This window comes from Scomber japonicus, unplaced genomic scaffold, assembly GCF_027409825.1.
Source record: "Scomber japonicus isolate fScoJap1 unplaced genomic scaffold, fScoJap1.pri scaffold_487, whole genome shotgun sequence".
NCBI lineage: Eukaryota > Metazoa > Chordata > Actinopteri > Scombriformes > Scombridae > Scomber > Scomber japonicus.
The window spans coordinates 20,755-33,452 of record NW_026518546.1 but is presented as its reverse complement, the minus strand read 5'-3'; the positions used below and the strand labels follow the sequence as shown (position 1 = coordinate 33,452).

The 12,698-nt window shown below is 44.3% G+C and overlaps 1 protein-coding gene across 1 annotated transcript; it reads left to right on the top strand.

Annotated features, from left to right (window-relative positions):
• Window positions 1-299: 299 nt before the first annotated feature.
• On the top strand, window positions 300-10,991 carry LOC128354718 (centromere/kinetochore protein zw10 homolog; the record flags this gene model as incomplete). The annotated part of the gene is given in 11 exon segments (XM_053314892.1): window positions 300-357; window positions 939-1,058; window positions 1,061-1,074; window positions 1,874-2,056; window positions 2,894-3,120; window positions 5,199-5,270; window positions 5,990-6,159; window positions 6,825-6,955; window positions 7,932-8,063; window positions 9,609-9,811; window positions 10,764-10,991. Coding segments are annotated over 11 exon segments (1,431 nt in total), but the record flags the coding sequence as incomplete, so codon positions are not given.
• Between the last annotated feature and the right edge of the window lie 1,707 nt (window positions 10,992-12,698).

Below are 12,698 nucleotides of genomic sequence, written 5' to 3'. Positions count from 1 at the left end.
GAGGGAGGAAGAAGGAAGGAAGGGAGTAAAGGAAAGTAAAGAAGGAAGGATGGAGGGAGATAGAAAGGAAAAGAGAAGGGGGGGAGGGAGGAAAGGAAGAAAGAAGGATGGAAGGGAGGAAGAAGGAAGGAAAGGAGGGAGGGAGGGAGGAAAAAGGAAGGGAGGGAGGAAAGGAAGGAACGACGGAGGGAGGAAAGAAGGAGGGAGGCAGGTAGGAAGGAGGGGAGGAAAGGAAGAGAGAAGGAAGGAAAGGAGGGAGGGAGGAAGGAAGGAAAGGAGGGAGGAAAGGACTCCCTCCCTCGCAGGTCTACAGGAAACTGCTCCTGGTGCTCAAGACGCTCCACTCGCACCTCCTCGGTACGGTGACACAACTTAAGCATGAGTCATGAGTCAGCAGAGGAAATTTGAGGAAAGGAAAAGAGGGAGGGAGGGAGGAAGGAATGAAAGACGGAAGGAAGGGAGGAAAGGAAGAAAGAAGGATGGAAGGGAGGGAGGAAGAAGAAAGGAAAGGATGGAGGGAGGAAGGAAGGAAGGAAGGGAGGAAGAAATAAGGAAGGAGAGGGAGGGAGGAAAGGAAAGAAGGATGGAAAGGAAGGAAGGAACGACGGAGGAGGAGGGAGGAAAGAAAGAGACAAGGGGGAGGGAGGAAGGAAAGAAGGAGGGAAGAAGAAGGAAGGTAGGAAAGGAGGGACAGAAGGTAGGAAAGGAGGAAGGAAGGGAGTAAAGGAATGAAGGAAGGGGGAAGGAAGGAAAGAAGGAAGGGAGTAAAGTAAAGGAGGGAGGAAAGGAAAGGAGAGAGGAAGGAAGGGAGGAAAGACAGAGAGAAGGGGGGAGGGAGGAAAGAAGGAAAGGAAGGGAGGAAAGAAGGAACAGTTAAATCAGACCTGCAGGATATGAAGTGTTTATTACTTAGTGTTGTTTTTTTTTTAAATTTCCAGACGTTGCCATCGGCAACAAGAAGCTCTCGGCTATCTTAGGGGAGATGATCTGGGAGGAAATCTCTCAGTGCATCATCCACGAGTGTCTCCTCTACTCCATCCCGACCAACAGCAGCCAGCTGAGAAATACAACACCGTACGCTCTCCTTCCTCTTTTCATCCATCCCTCCTTACTCATTTCCTTCCTTCCTTCCTTCTCTCCTTCCTCTTTTCATCCATCCCTCCTTACTCATTTCCTTCCTTCCTTCCTTCTCTCCTTCCTCTTTTCATCCATCCCTCCTTACTCATTTCCTTCCTTCCTTCCTTCCTTCCTTCTCTCCTTCCTCTTTACCTCCATTCCTCCCCCTTCCTTCCTTCCTTCATTCCTTCCTTCTCTCCTTCCTCTTTTCCTTCTTTCCTCCTTCCTTCTTTCCTCCCCCTTTCCTTCCTTCCTTCCTTCCTTCCTTCTCTCCTTCCTCTTTTCCTCCATCCCTCCTTCCTTCTTTCCTCCCCCTTCCTTCCTTCCTTCCTTCTCTCCTTCCTCTTTTCCTTCTTTCCTCCCCCTTCCTTCCTTCCTTCCTCTTTTCCTCCATCCCTCCTTAATCATTTTTCTTCCTTCTCTCATTCCTTCTTTCCTTCCTTCCTTCATTCCTTCTCTCCTTCCTCTTTTCCTCCATCCCTCCTTACTCATTTCCTTCCTTCCTTCCCTCTCTCTCTCCTCTCTCTCTCTCTCTCTCTCTCTCTCTCCTCTCTCTCTCTCTCTCTCTCTCTCTCTCTCTCTCTCTCTCTCTCTCTCTCTCTCTCTCTCTCTCTCTCTCTCTCTCTCTCTCTCTCTCTCCTCCTCTCTCTCTCTCTCTCTCTCTCTCCATCAGCTTATTACATTAAAAAATGGCCACATGAACAGATGATTACTTCTATGAGCAGTTTTGACGTCTGTTTTTTTTTTTTTTTTTTAGGTGATTAAGGAAACGGAGGAGTTTGAGAAGTCTCTAAAGAAGATGGAGTATCTGAAAGGCGACTCCACAGATCTGCTCAAATACGCGAGAGACGTCAACTGTCACTTCGCCAGCAAGAAGTGCAAAGATGTCATCGTGGCGGCTCGTAAACTCATGACTTCTAAAATGCACAACACGGTTAAAGTACGTCCCTCCTTCCTTCCTTCCTTCCTTCCTTCTGTCCCTCCCTTCCTCCCTTCCTTCCTTCCTTCCTTCCTTCTTTCCTGCCTCCCTCCTACCTTCTTTCCTTCCTTCTTCCTTCCTTCCTTCCTCCCTCCTTTCCTTCCTTCTTTCCTTCTTTCCTTCCTTCTTTCCTTCTTTCCTTCCTTCCTTCCTCTCTCCCTCCCTCCTTTCCTTCCCTCCCCTTCCTCCTTCCTTCCTTCCTTCCTTCCTTCTGTCCTTCTTTCCTCCCTTTCTTCCTTCTTCCTCCTTTCCTTCCTCCCTCCTTTCCTTCCCTCCCTCCTTCCTTCCTTCTTTGTGGCTCCCTCTTACCCTCCTTCCTCCCTCCCTCTTTTCCTTCACTCCCTTCCTTCTCTCCCTCCTTCCTTCTTTCCTTCCCTCTCTCCCTCCTTTCCTTCCTTCTTCCTCCTTTCCTTCCTTCTTCCTCCCTTCCTGACTTGACTCGAGGACAACAGGAGGGTTAACGCAACACACAGCACGAAATGTGCAGAGATATCAGAGCTGAGCGAGTTACCATGACGACAGTTCACTCACATCACTTCCTGGTTTTTAATAATCAGTCAGTAAACTCAGCATCGTCTGACGCAGGCAGACAGTTAAAACATTTCGCCGTGTGTTTCAGCTTCTGTCAAACTAACAGAGCTCTGGTGGCTTCCTGTCAAAGCTTTTCAAAATAAAACCTTTGTTATTGAGCGCTATCTCATTATTATTAAAAATCGTTTCCCCTCAATTTTTATTAGTTTTGAGATCGTTTGGCCCCTAAATCGCCTTACAATATCGTTCTCAATCTTCCTGCTTTAGATCACACCAGACTCCAAGCTGCGTCTCCCCAAGCTGCCTGCTCCGTCTTCAGAGGTGCTGAAGGTGAAGCAGGAGACCATAAAGGCCGAGACGACGATGGAGAACGCCAAGCAGCTGTCGGCGTGGAGCCTGCGTCTGCCAGCCTGTCGCATCAGTGAGTCAGTGCAGCAGCTGATGGAGCTGGCTCTCAACACGCTGTGTGAGGCCGTCGGCAGCTCCACACAATGGTGAGTTTATAGTGATCAGAGACTTCAGTGTCGTCCGCAGAGAGCTCGTGCCTGACACCATGATGTCATAATCCCACTGTTAGAGTCCTATCATGTGAAGCTTTAGAGCAGAGGTGTCAAACATGCGGCCCGTGGGCCAGAACCGGCCCCGCCGAGGGGTGCAATCCGGTCCACTTTCCTTCCTTCTATCTGTACTTCCTTCTTTCCTTCCTTTCTTTTTTCCTCCCTTCTTTCCATCTGTCCTTACTTCCTTTCTTTGTTACTTCCTCCCTTTCTTCCGTCTGTCCTTCCTTCTTTCTCTGTCCTTTTGTGTGTCTTTCCTTCCTTCCCTTCTTATTTCCTTTCTTCCTTCCTCCCTTCTTTCCTTTCTTCTGTCGTTCCTTCCTCCCTTTCTTCCGTCTGTCCTTCCTTCTTTCTGTCTGTCCTTCCTACCTTCCTTCCCTACTTCCTTTTTGTCTGTCTTCCCTTCCTTCCTCCCTTCTTTCCTTCCTTCTTCCCTTCTTTCCTTCCTTCCTTCTTTCCCTCCATCTTTTTAATCATCCGGCCCACATGAGATCAAATTGGTCTGTATGTGGCCCTTTAATGAAAATGAGTTTGACTCCTCTGCTGTAAAGTTTCAGCATGATTTAAGATTATTTTATACACGTTGGATTCACTAAGATCCCAAATAAAGACTACTAACTGTAAATGACAACAGGAGCAGACAGAAGTATTTAGGGTTTTATGTCTTAAACATCCTGTTGTCCTCGAGTGAAGGCAGGAAGAGAGGAAGAAGGGAGGAAGAAGGGAGGAAGGAAGGAAAGAAGGGGAGGAAAGGAAGGGAGGAAAGGAGGGAAGGAGAGGAGGGAGGAAGGAAGAAGGGAGGGAGTAAAGAAGGAAGGGAAGGAGGAAGGAAGTTGTGTTTTGCAGGTGACTAAGAATAACTGTAAATGAAAACAGGTGCAGACAGCAGTATTTAAATGAGGGTTTCGTGTCTTAACCCTCCTGTTGTCCTCGAGTCAAGGAAAGAAAAGAGGGAGGAAGGAGGAAAGGAAGAAGGAAGGAAATTATTATCGATTATTATTATAATAATAATATATTATCATTATCAATATCTCCTCCACATGTTTGTTTTTGAGTTTGTTGTTGTTTCATAAACGTTTGACTCTGTGCTGCCCCCTGGTGGATGTATTGGTGTATCCATGGCAACGTAAAGGACGCATGGAAGTATGTGAGCAGTGACGGTAACATCGTTTGAAAAGGACGGATACATTTTCGTATGTCCGTTGTGCATAAATGGGCCTTAAGTAGATCAGCTTGCACATTTTTTGCAGGTGATATCAAGGTTACACAAGTTTTTAACACTCACTGGATCCTGCAGTTAGACCAGCAGGCAGGAAGAGTTTAAACTTATCACTACAGATTATGGGTTAACCCTCCTTTTGTCAAGGGAGGGAGAGAGGAAGAAGGAAGGAAAGGAGGGAGGAAGGAAGAGAGGGAAAAAGGAAGGAAGGAAGGAAAGGAGGGAGGGAGGAAGAGAGGAAAAAGGAAGGAAGAAAAGAAGGGAGGGAGGGAGGAAAGAAAGGAAGAGAGGAAGAAGGAAGGAAGGAGGGAAAGAAGGGTCCTATAATATAAAGCTGTAAAGCAGAGGTGCCAAACATGCGGCCCGTGGGCCAGAACCGGCCCCTCTGAGGGGTGCAATCCGGCCCACTTTCCTTCCTTTCTTCGTTCCTTCATACCTTTCTTCCGTCTGTCCTTCCTTCTTTCTTTCTGTCCTTCCTACCTTTCTTCCCTACTTCCTTTTGTCTGTCTTTCCTTCCTTCCCTTCTTATTTCCTTTCTTCCTTCCTCCCTTCCTTCTTTTCTTCCTTTCGTTTCTCCTGTCTTCCTGTAGGGAGGAAGAAGGAAGGAAAGGAGGGAGGGAGGAAGGAAGAAGGAAGGGAAGGAAGAAGGAGGGAGAGAGGGAGGGTGAAAGGAAAAGAGGAAGGAAGGAAAGAAGGACAGAAGAAAGAAAGAGAGAAGGAGGGAGGAAGGAAGAAGAGTTTAAACTTATCACAACAGATTCAATAAAAAGGTTTTCCTGGTTTTTTTTCTTTTCAGTGCGTTACAGCTCTTCTTCACGGTGAGAAACATGTTCCAGCTGTTCTACGATGTCGTGCCGACGTACCACAAGTAAGAATCTCTCCATTAAAACACAACAACACCAACACATTTAAAGTCCGTGTAAAGTAAGAACAAATATGTGTTCTGAGTTTGACATACCACAGAAAAGTGTGTTGTTAACCACCCTGCAAAATTTGAATGATTTAAAAAAATCGCCAAGTATATGAAATTAGACTTAAATGTAAAAATCAGCCTCTTTCTCTGCTCCTAAACGCTGAAGCCCCGCCCCCTACCAAGTGTCACCTGTCAATCAAAGTCACCACCTCTACCAGAAACATGGACGCTACGTCTGAGAGCTTTCTGCTGCTAGCTCGGCGGCTAACTCAGCTGGTAGCTCAGTGGCTAACTCGGCGGCCAGCTCGGCAGCTAACTTGGCGGCTAGCTCAGCTGCTAGCTCGGCGACTAACTCAGCTGCTAGCACGGCGGCTAGCTCAGCTAACTGGCTAACTGTAGACTGTAGTAGTAGTGTGTGCTGAATGTATTTCTACCTCTACAGCAGCAGGGGCGGGTTTATGCTAATCACTAAATCCTGAACACAGAAATGTTGAAACACAGTTTGTGAAGCCTAGCTCCACAATTCAAATCTAAATGGTTGAAATGCTTTTTACACCTTTTTTTTAGAAATACATTTATGACCTATTTAATGAGTTTAGAAGAAAATGTCTGAATTCACTTTACACGGTCTTTAACCTGTTAGGCGTAACCGGTTGCCTCTTCTTGTTGCTCAGGGAGAACCTGCTGAAGTTTCCTCACCTGGCTGCCATCCAGCACAATAACTGCATGTACCTGGCTCACCACCTGCTCACCCTCGGCCACCACTTCAGAGCAGACCTGCCGCACCCGCTCAGCGAGGGCATCGCAACGTTTGTCGACATGGTGCCTGGATTCAGGAAACTGGGTAAGCAAAGTTTTTTTTTTATAGCTGATGGCCACAATGTGGTTAAATTCAGTACAGAGATTGATGATTTTATTTCAATTCAGTTTTAGTTAGTTTTGCTTTGTTCATTGTACGTTTTTATTTAGATCTCGTCTTCTTTTAGTCTTAGTTTGAGTTAATTATAACCCTGCTTCACACAAAATGTTAAATATCAGGCAGATGGGGGTAGAGCACCCGCCCCATGTGTTGAGGCTGTAGTCCTTGTTGCAGGCGACCCCGGTTCGAATCCTGCACCGAGCGGTCTTATCCTGCATGTCATTCCCCCTGTCTCTGCCTCCCGTTTCCTGTCTATCTCCACTGTCCTGTACATTAAAGGCAAAAAACCCCCCGAAAAAATATACATATATAATATATATAAAAATCAGGCATATGAAAAATGAACTTTGTAGAGCGCATTCATGCTTTTAGCTTTTTCCTTTAGCGCCTCCTTCAGGACAAATATTGGATCTCAAACTTTTACAACAACAAAGAATCAGGATCTTAAAAGATAAGTCATAAAAAGGGCTTTTAACAGGTGTTTTTAAAGATTTTATTTAGAGTTAGATGTATTTTGTGTGTAAAAATAAATGAAAGAGGGAAAATGAACATCTTTAGTGTAATTATGAATGACTGTGTGTGTTTATCAGGTGCTCAGTGCTTCTTAGCTCAGCTGAACGTCCAGAGAGCCGAACTGCTAGAGAGACTTTCCACCGCTCACAACTTCTGTAACCTGGACGACGAAGACAACTACATCGCAGCGAGCAAAGCAGTGAGACAGGTGAGAGGAAGTAAAACCCTTTTCCACTACACAGTTCCAGCACGGCTCGACTCGCCTCGGCTCGGGTTTTTCTTGCGTTTCCACTAGGGATAGTAGCTGGTACCTGGTACTTTTTTAGTACCTGCTCTGCTGAGGTTCCAAGCGAGCCGAGCTGATACTAAAATGTGACGTCATCAGACTGCTGGCCACTGATTGGTCAGAAGAGTTGTCACTGGAAGAGTCATGAGCCGTCCCACACAAGAATCAAACCCGCCATTTTTAAATACCGGCAACAGCGTTACAGCGATTCGGTTTCTCTTCTCTTTGCTTTGTGTGTGACAGAAAGGCACATTCAGCAGCAGGAAGGAAGGAAGGAAGGAAAAGAATGAAGGAAAGAAGGAAGGAAAGAAGAAAGAAAGGAAGGAAAGAAGGAAGGAAGGAAGAAAGGAAGGAAAGAAGGAAGAAAGGAAGGAAAGAAGGAAGAAAGGAAGGAAGGAAGGAAAGAAAAGAAGGAAGGAAGGGAAGAACGAAGGAAGGAAGGAAGGAAGGAAAAGAAGACGGGAAGGACAGAGGGAAGGAAGGAAAAGGAAAAAAAGACAGGAAGGACAGAGCGAAGGAGGGAATGAAGGAAAAGAAGACTGGAAGGAAACTTTCTCTTCTCTTTGCTTTGTGTGTGACAGAAAGACACATACAGCAGCAAGTACACCATCACTTCCATGTCCTTCATTGTTTATGTGTTTGTGTCACGTATAAAACGAAGTCATGGCAGTATCGCGGAGCCGTTGCTATGACGACCCACTCCCACCCACGTTGAGGAGGTACTTTTTCTTAATGGAAAAGGTCGTTCCTGGAACCGTGCCGAGTCGGGGCGAGTCGAGTAGTGCTGGAACTGTGTAGTGGAAAAGCGCCATTGATTCACCTCTTTCGCTCTGGATTTAGTCGTTTTTTTAACTGACTCTTCATCTGTTTCTTCTTCTTGTCTTCTTCTTGGCTGCAGGTCATCCATCAGCTGAAGCAGCTGGGGACGGTGTGGCAGGACGTTCTTCCTGTTAGCATCTACTGCAAAGCGATGGGAAACCTGCTCAACACGGCCATCGCTGAAATGATCTCCAAGATTATGATGCTAGAGGTTTGTCCTGAGAGGGGTCCAATCCGGCCCACTTTCCTTCCTTCCTTTCTTCCTTCCTCCCTTTCTTCCATCTCTCTTTCCTGTCTTCTTTTCCATTTTCCGTCCTTCCTTCCTTTCTTCCTTCATTTCGTCTGTCCTTCCTTCCTTCTATCCTTACTTCCTTCTTTCCTTCCCCTTTTCCTTCCTGTCTCCTTTTTCTTTCTTTCGTCCTTCCTTTCATATTTCCTTCCTTCCTTCCTTCCTTCCTTCCTTTCTTCCTTCCTTTCGTCTGTCCTTCCTTCCTTCTATCCTTACTTCCTTCCTTCCTTCCTCTTTTCCTTCCTGTCTCCTTTTTCTTTCTTCCATCCTTCCTTTCATATTTCCTTCCTTCCTTCCTTCCATCCATCCTTCCTTCCTTCCTTCCTTCCTTCCATCCTTCCATCCTTCCATCCATCTGTCCTTCTTTCCTCCCTTTCTTCCATCTTTCTTTCCAGTCTTCTTTTCCTTCCTTCCTTCCTTCCTTCCTTCCTTCCTTCCTTCCTTCCTTCCTTTCCTCTTTTTAATGATCCGGCCCACATGAGATCAAATGGGTCTGTATGTGGCCCTTGAATGAAAATGAGTTTGACCCCCCTGCTCTAGGTTGAATTGTCTGATACTAATTCAGAGGTGTTAATATTGTAGAAAGGACAAATATAACCTGTTTCAGTCACTAATGGGGAATTATTTCATTTTTTCAATAGTAAAATATCTTCTGAATCTGGCACATCTGTACGGAAGTGCATTGCATTCTACGGATGAAAAAAAAAAATTTGAGATCTTTTCTCGTAATTACGAGATAAGAAAAAGGTGCCACATTAGGTGTTACACTCTACAGTGGGGGTCGACTGATTATCACCCAAATTGATGATTGATTAATTAATTGATTGCTTTTATCAGTCGGTTGCTTTTATAAAAAGTGAAATCTGGACAAATAAAACAAAGATTACCTGTATAGAGTGAAAATAATCATAAATAATTATAATTATATAATTATATTCTGCCTTTGTGTTTTCACAGCTATTGAAAAGCATCCAAATGCTGCTTGTTTTATGTGAAAAGATCTCGTAATTACGAGATAAGGTGTTGAATTTTTTTCTATCCAGTGAATGCAATGCGCTTTCGTAGATCTGGGACCGAGCTAGATAAAGAAATTAAAATAAATAAAAGAAGTAATTAAAATAATGGCAGAGTAAGAAAAAATAAATGATAGTAGCTAATCAATAAATCTAATTATTCAAGAAAATGAATAAAAATAATGAGAGAACAAATTAAAACACAAAAATTGACAGCAATGGCAGCAGATTGTATCAACTGCAGCTAATTAATGTAAGTTACTCCAAAATTAAGCTTACCATTGAATGCCTTCCCTATTACTGGCCAAAGATAATATATGAGGTAAATAAAGCACCACTCTACAGTCTTGGGAAGGCTGTGCAGACCTATAAAGACTGTTTATTCATAGTGTTCATTATGATAGATTATTGTTATTTAGTCCTAACTTAATTAAGATCTTAATCTCTCCACCAGGATATTTCCTCCGAGGATGGAGAGCACCTCCACACACTGTGTCAGACCATCATCGAAGAAGGTCCGCTGGTCTTCATCCCTCTGGCCGAAGAGAACAAGAACAGGAAGTATCAGGAGGAAGTTCCCGTCTACGTGAAGAAGTGGAGCTCCTTCAAAGAGCTGGTCATCGTGCTGAGGGCAAACCTGCAGGAGATCGTCGACAGGTACCAACAAACTACGGCCCGACCGATACTCGAGTTTAATCAGAATATATAAACAGGGGAGGGAGGGAGGGAGGAAAGGATGAAAGAATGGAAGGGAGGTAGAAGGAAGGAAAGGAGGGAGGGAGGGAGGGAGGATGGAAGAGAGGAGAGAGGAAGAAAGAAGGAGAGGAGGGAGGAAGGGAAGGGAGGAGGAAGGATGGAAGGGAGGGAGGAAGAAAGGATGGAGGAAGGATGGAAGGGATGGAGGGAGGATGGAAGAAAGGACGTAGGAAAGAAGGCAGGGAGGAAGAAGGAAGGAAAGTAGGGAGGAAGAAAGGATGGAAGGGAGGAAGAAGGAAGGATGGAAGGGAGGGAGGGAGTAAGAAGGGAGGATGGAAGGATGGAAGAAGGAAGCAAAGGAGGGAGGGAGGAAGGAAGGAAGCAAAGGAGGGAGGGAGGAAGGAAGGATGGAAGGGAGGAAGAAGGAAGGATGGAAGGGAGGGAGGGAGTAAGAAGGAAGGAAAGGAGGGAGGAAGGAAGGATGGAAGAAGGAAGCAAAGGAGGGAGGGAGGGAGGAAGGAAGGAAGCAAAGGAGGGAGGGAGGGAGGAAGGAAGGATGGAAGGGAGGAAGAAGGAAGGAAAGGAGGGAGGAGGAAGGGGGGAAGAAGGAAGGAAAGGAGGAAGGATGGAAGGAAGAAGGTAGGATGGAGGAAGAAGGAAGGGAAGGATGGAAGGAGGAAGGAAAGGAAGCTAAGACATCCTGACTTTGCACTCTTGCTACTACAATTCCCATAATGCAATTCTCTTCAAGCTCAAATGGCGATAACCTCAAGCTGTGTAGTTCTCTTTATGACAACTAAACCGACCCTCATGTAAAAAGAAACTCCAACCATGATCCCTTTTCTTTCCCTCTCATGGCATTGCATTGATCTTTGTATAATTTGCTGATGACGTCATCGTTTCCTCTCCGCAGGTGGGCCGACGGCAAAGGTCCGCTGGCGTCCGAGTTCTCCAGCTCGGAGGTGAAGAGCCTGATCCGAGCCTTGTTTCAGAACACGGAGAGGAGAGCTGTAGCTTTGACTAAAATCAAATAAAAATAAAAAAAAAACTCCCATAAGTAAAAATAAAAACCACCACCAAAAAAAAAAAACCCAAACTGCAGCACTTTTTCCTCCGAGAGGGGAAAATATATAATGTTTTCATCTTTATTCATTCATTCCTTTCTTTTCCTTTGGTTTATATTTGAACATTTCATCCAGCAGATACAGCCCTGTGTGATGTGCTGTGAGTATAAGCTGACTGTAATCAATCTGTAGGATACATTTCGTCCTCTCTCAGCACGCAGACTGTAATTAGTGCTGCAGAGATTACACCAAGGCTTCCTGACATCAGCGTCCAGCATCTTCATCATCATCATCATCATCATCATCAGTACAAGCTGAGGTTGAGGTTGAGGTTGTGTAACCCGTGACTCGCCATCTGTTGACATGTGACGTTGTATGGAGAGAGTTAAAGGGAAACTTAAAGTGGTTCAGTGTTTAGTAGCATTGAGACAGGCTGTAGTGTGATCTGACATCAGTATACATCCACTAAAACTGCTTTTTTTTCCCTTTTTGGGCTGTAGTTTAAACTGACATCAGTATAAATCAACTAAAAGTGCTTTTTTCCCCTTTTTTTGGTCTCTAGTGTGATCTGACATCAGTATACATCCACTAAAAGTGCTTTTTTTGGGCTGTAGTTTAATCTGACATCAGTATACATCCACTAAAAGTGCTTTTTTTGGGCTGTAGTGTGATCTGATATCATTATACATCCACTAAAAGTGCTTTTTTTTCTATTTTTTGGTCTGTAGTGTGATCTGACATCAGTATACATACACTTAAAGTGCTTTTTTCCCCCTTTTTTTGGGCTGTAGTGTGATCTGACATCATTATACATCCACTAAAACTGCTTTTTTGCCATTTTTTTGGGCTGTAGTGTGATCTAACATCAGCATATATCCACTAAAAGTGATTTTTTTGGGCTGTAGTTTATTCTGACATCAGTATACATCCACTAAAAGTGCTTTTTTTTCCTTTTTTTGGGCTGTAGTGTGATCTGACATCAGTATACATCCACTAAAAGTGTTTTTTTTTTCCTTTTTTGGGGCTGTAGTGTGATCTGACATCAGTATACATCCACTAAAAGTGCTTTTTTTGGGGCTGTAGTGTGATCTGACATCAATATACATCCACTAAAAGTGCTTTTTTTGGGGCTGTAGTGTGATCTGACATCAGTATACATCCACTAAAACTGCTTTTTTTTCCTTTTTTTGGGCTGTAGTGTGATCTGACATCAGTATACATCCACTAAAAGAGCCTTTTTGGGGCTATAGTTTAATCTGACATCAGTATACATCCACTAAAACTGCTTTTTTTTGGGCTGTAGTGTGATCGGACATCATTATACATCCACTAAAAGTGCTTTTTTGGCCATTTTATAGGCTGTAGTGTGATCTGACATCATTATACATACACTAAAACTGCTTTTTTTGCCCTTTTTTGGGCTGTAGTGTCATCTGACATCAGTATACATACACTAAAACTGCTTTTTTTCACCCTTTTTTTGGGCTGTAGTGTGATCTGACATCAGTACACATCCATTAAAAGTGCTTTTTTGGCCATTTTATAGGCTGTAGTTTAAACTGACATCAGTATACATCCACTAAAAGTGCTTTTTCTGGCCATTTTTTGGGCTGTAGAGTGATCTGACATCAGTATACATCCATTAAAAGTGCTTTTTTTGGGCTGTAGTGTGATCTGACATCAGTATACATCCATTAAAAGTGCTTTTTTGGGGGCTGTAGTGTGATCTGACATCAGTATACATCCACTAAAAGTGCTTTTTTTGCCATTTTTTGGGCTGTAGT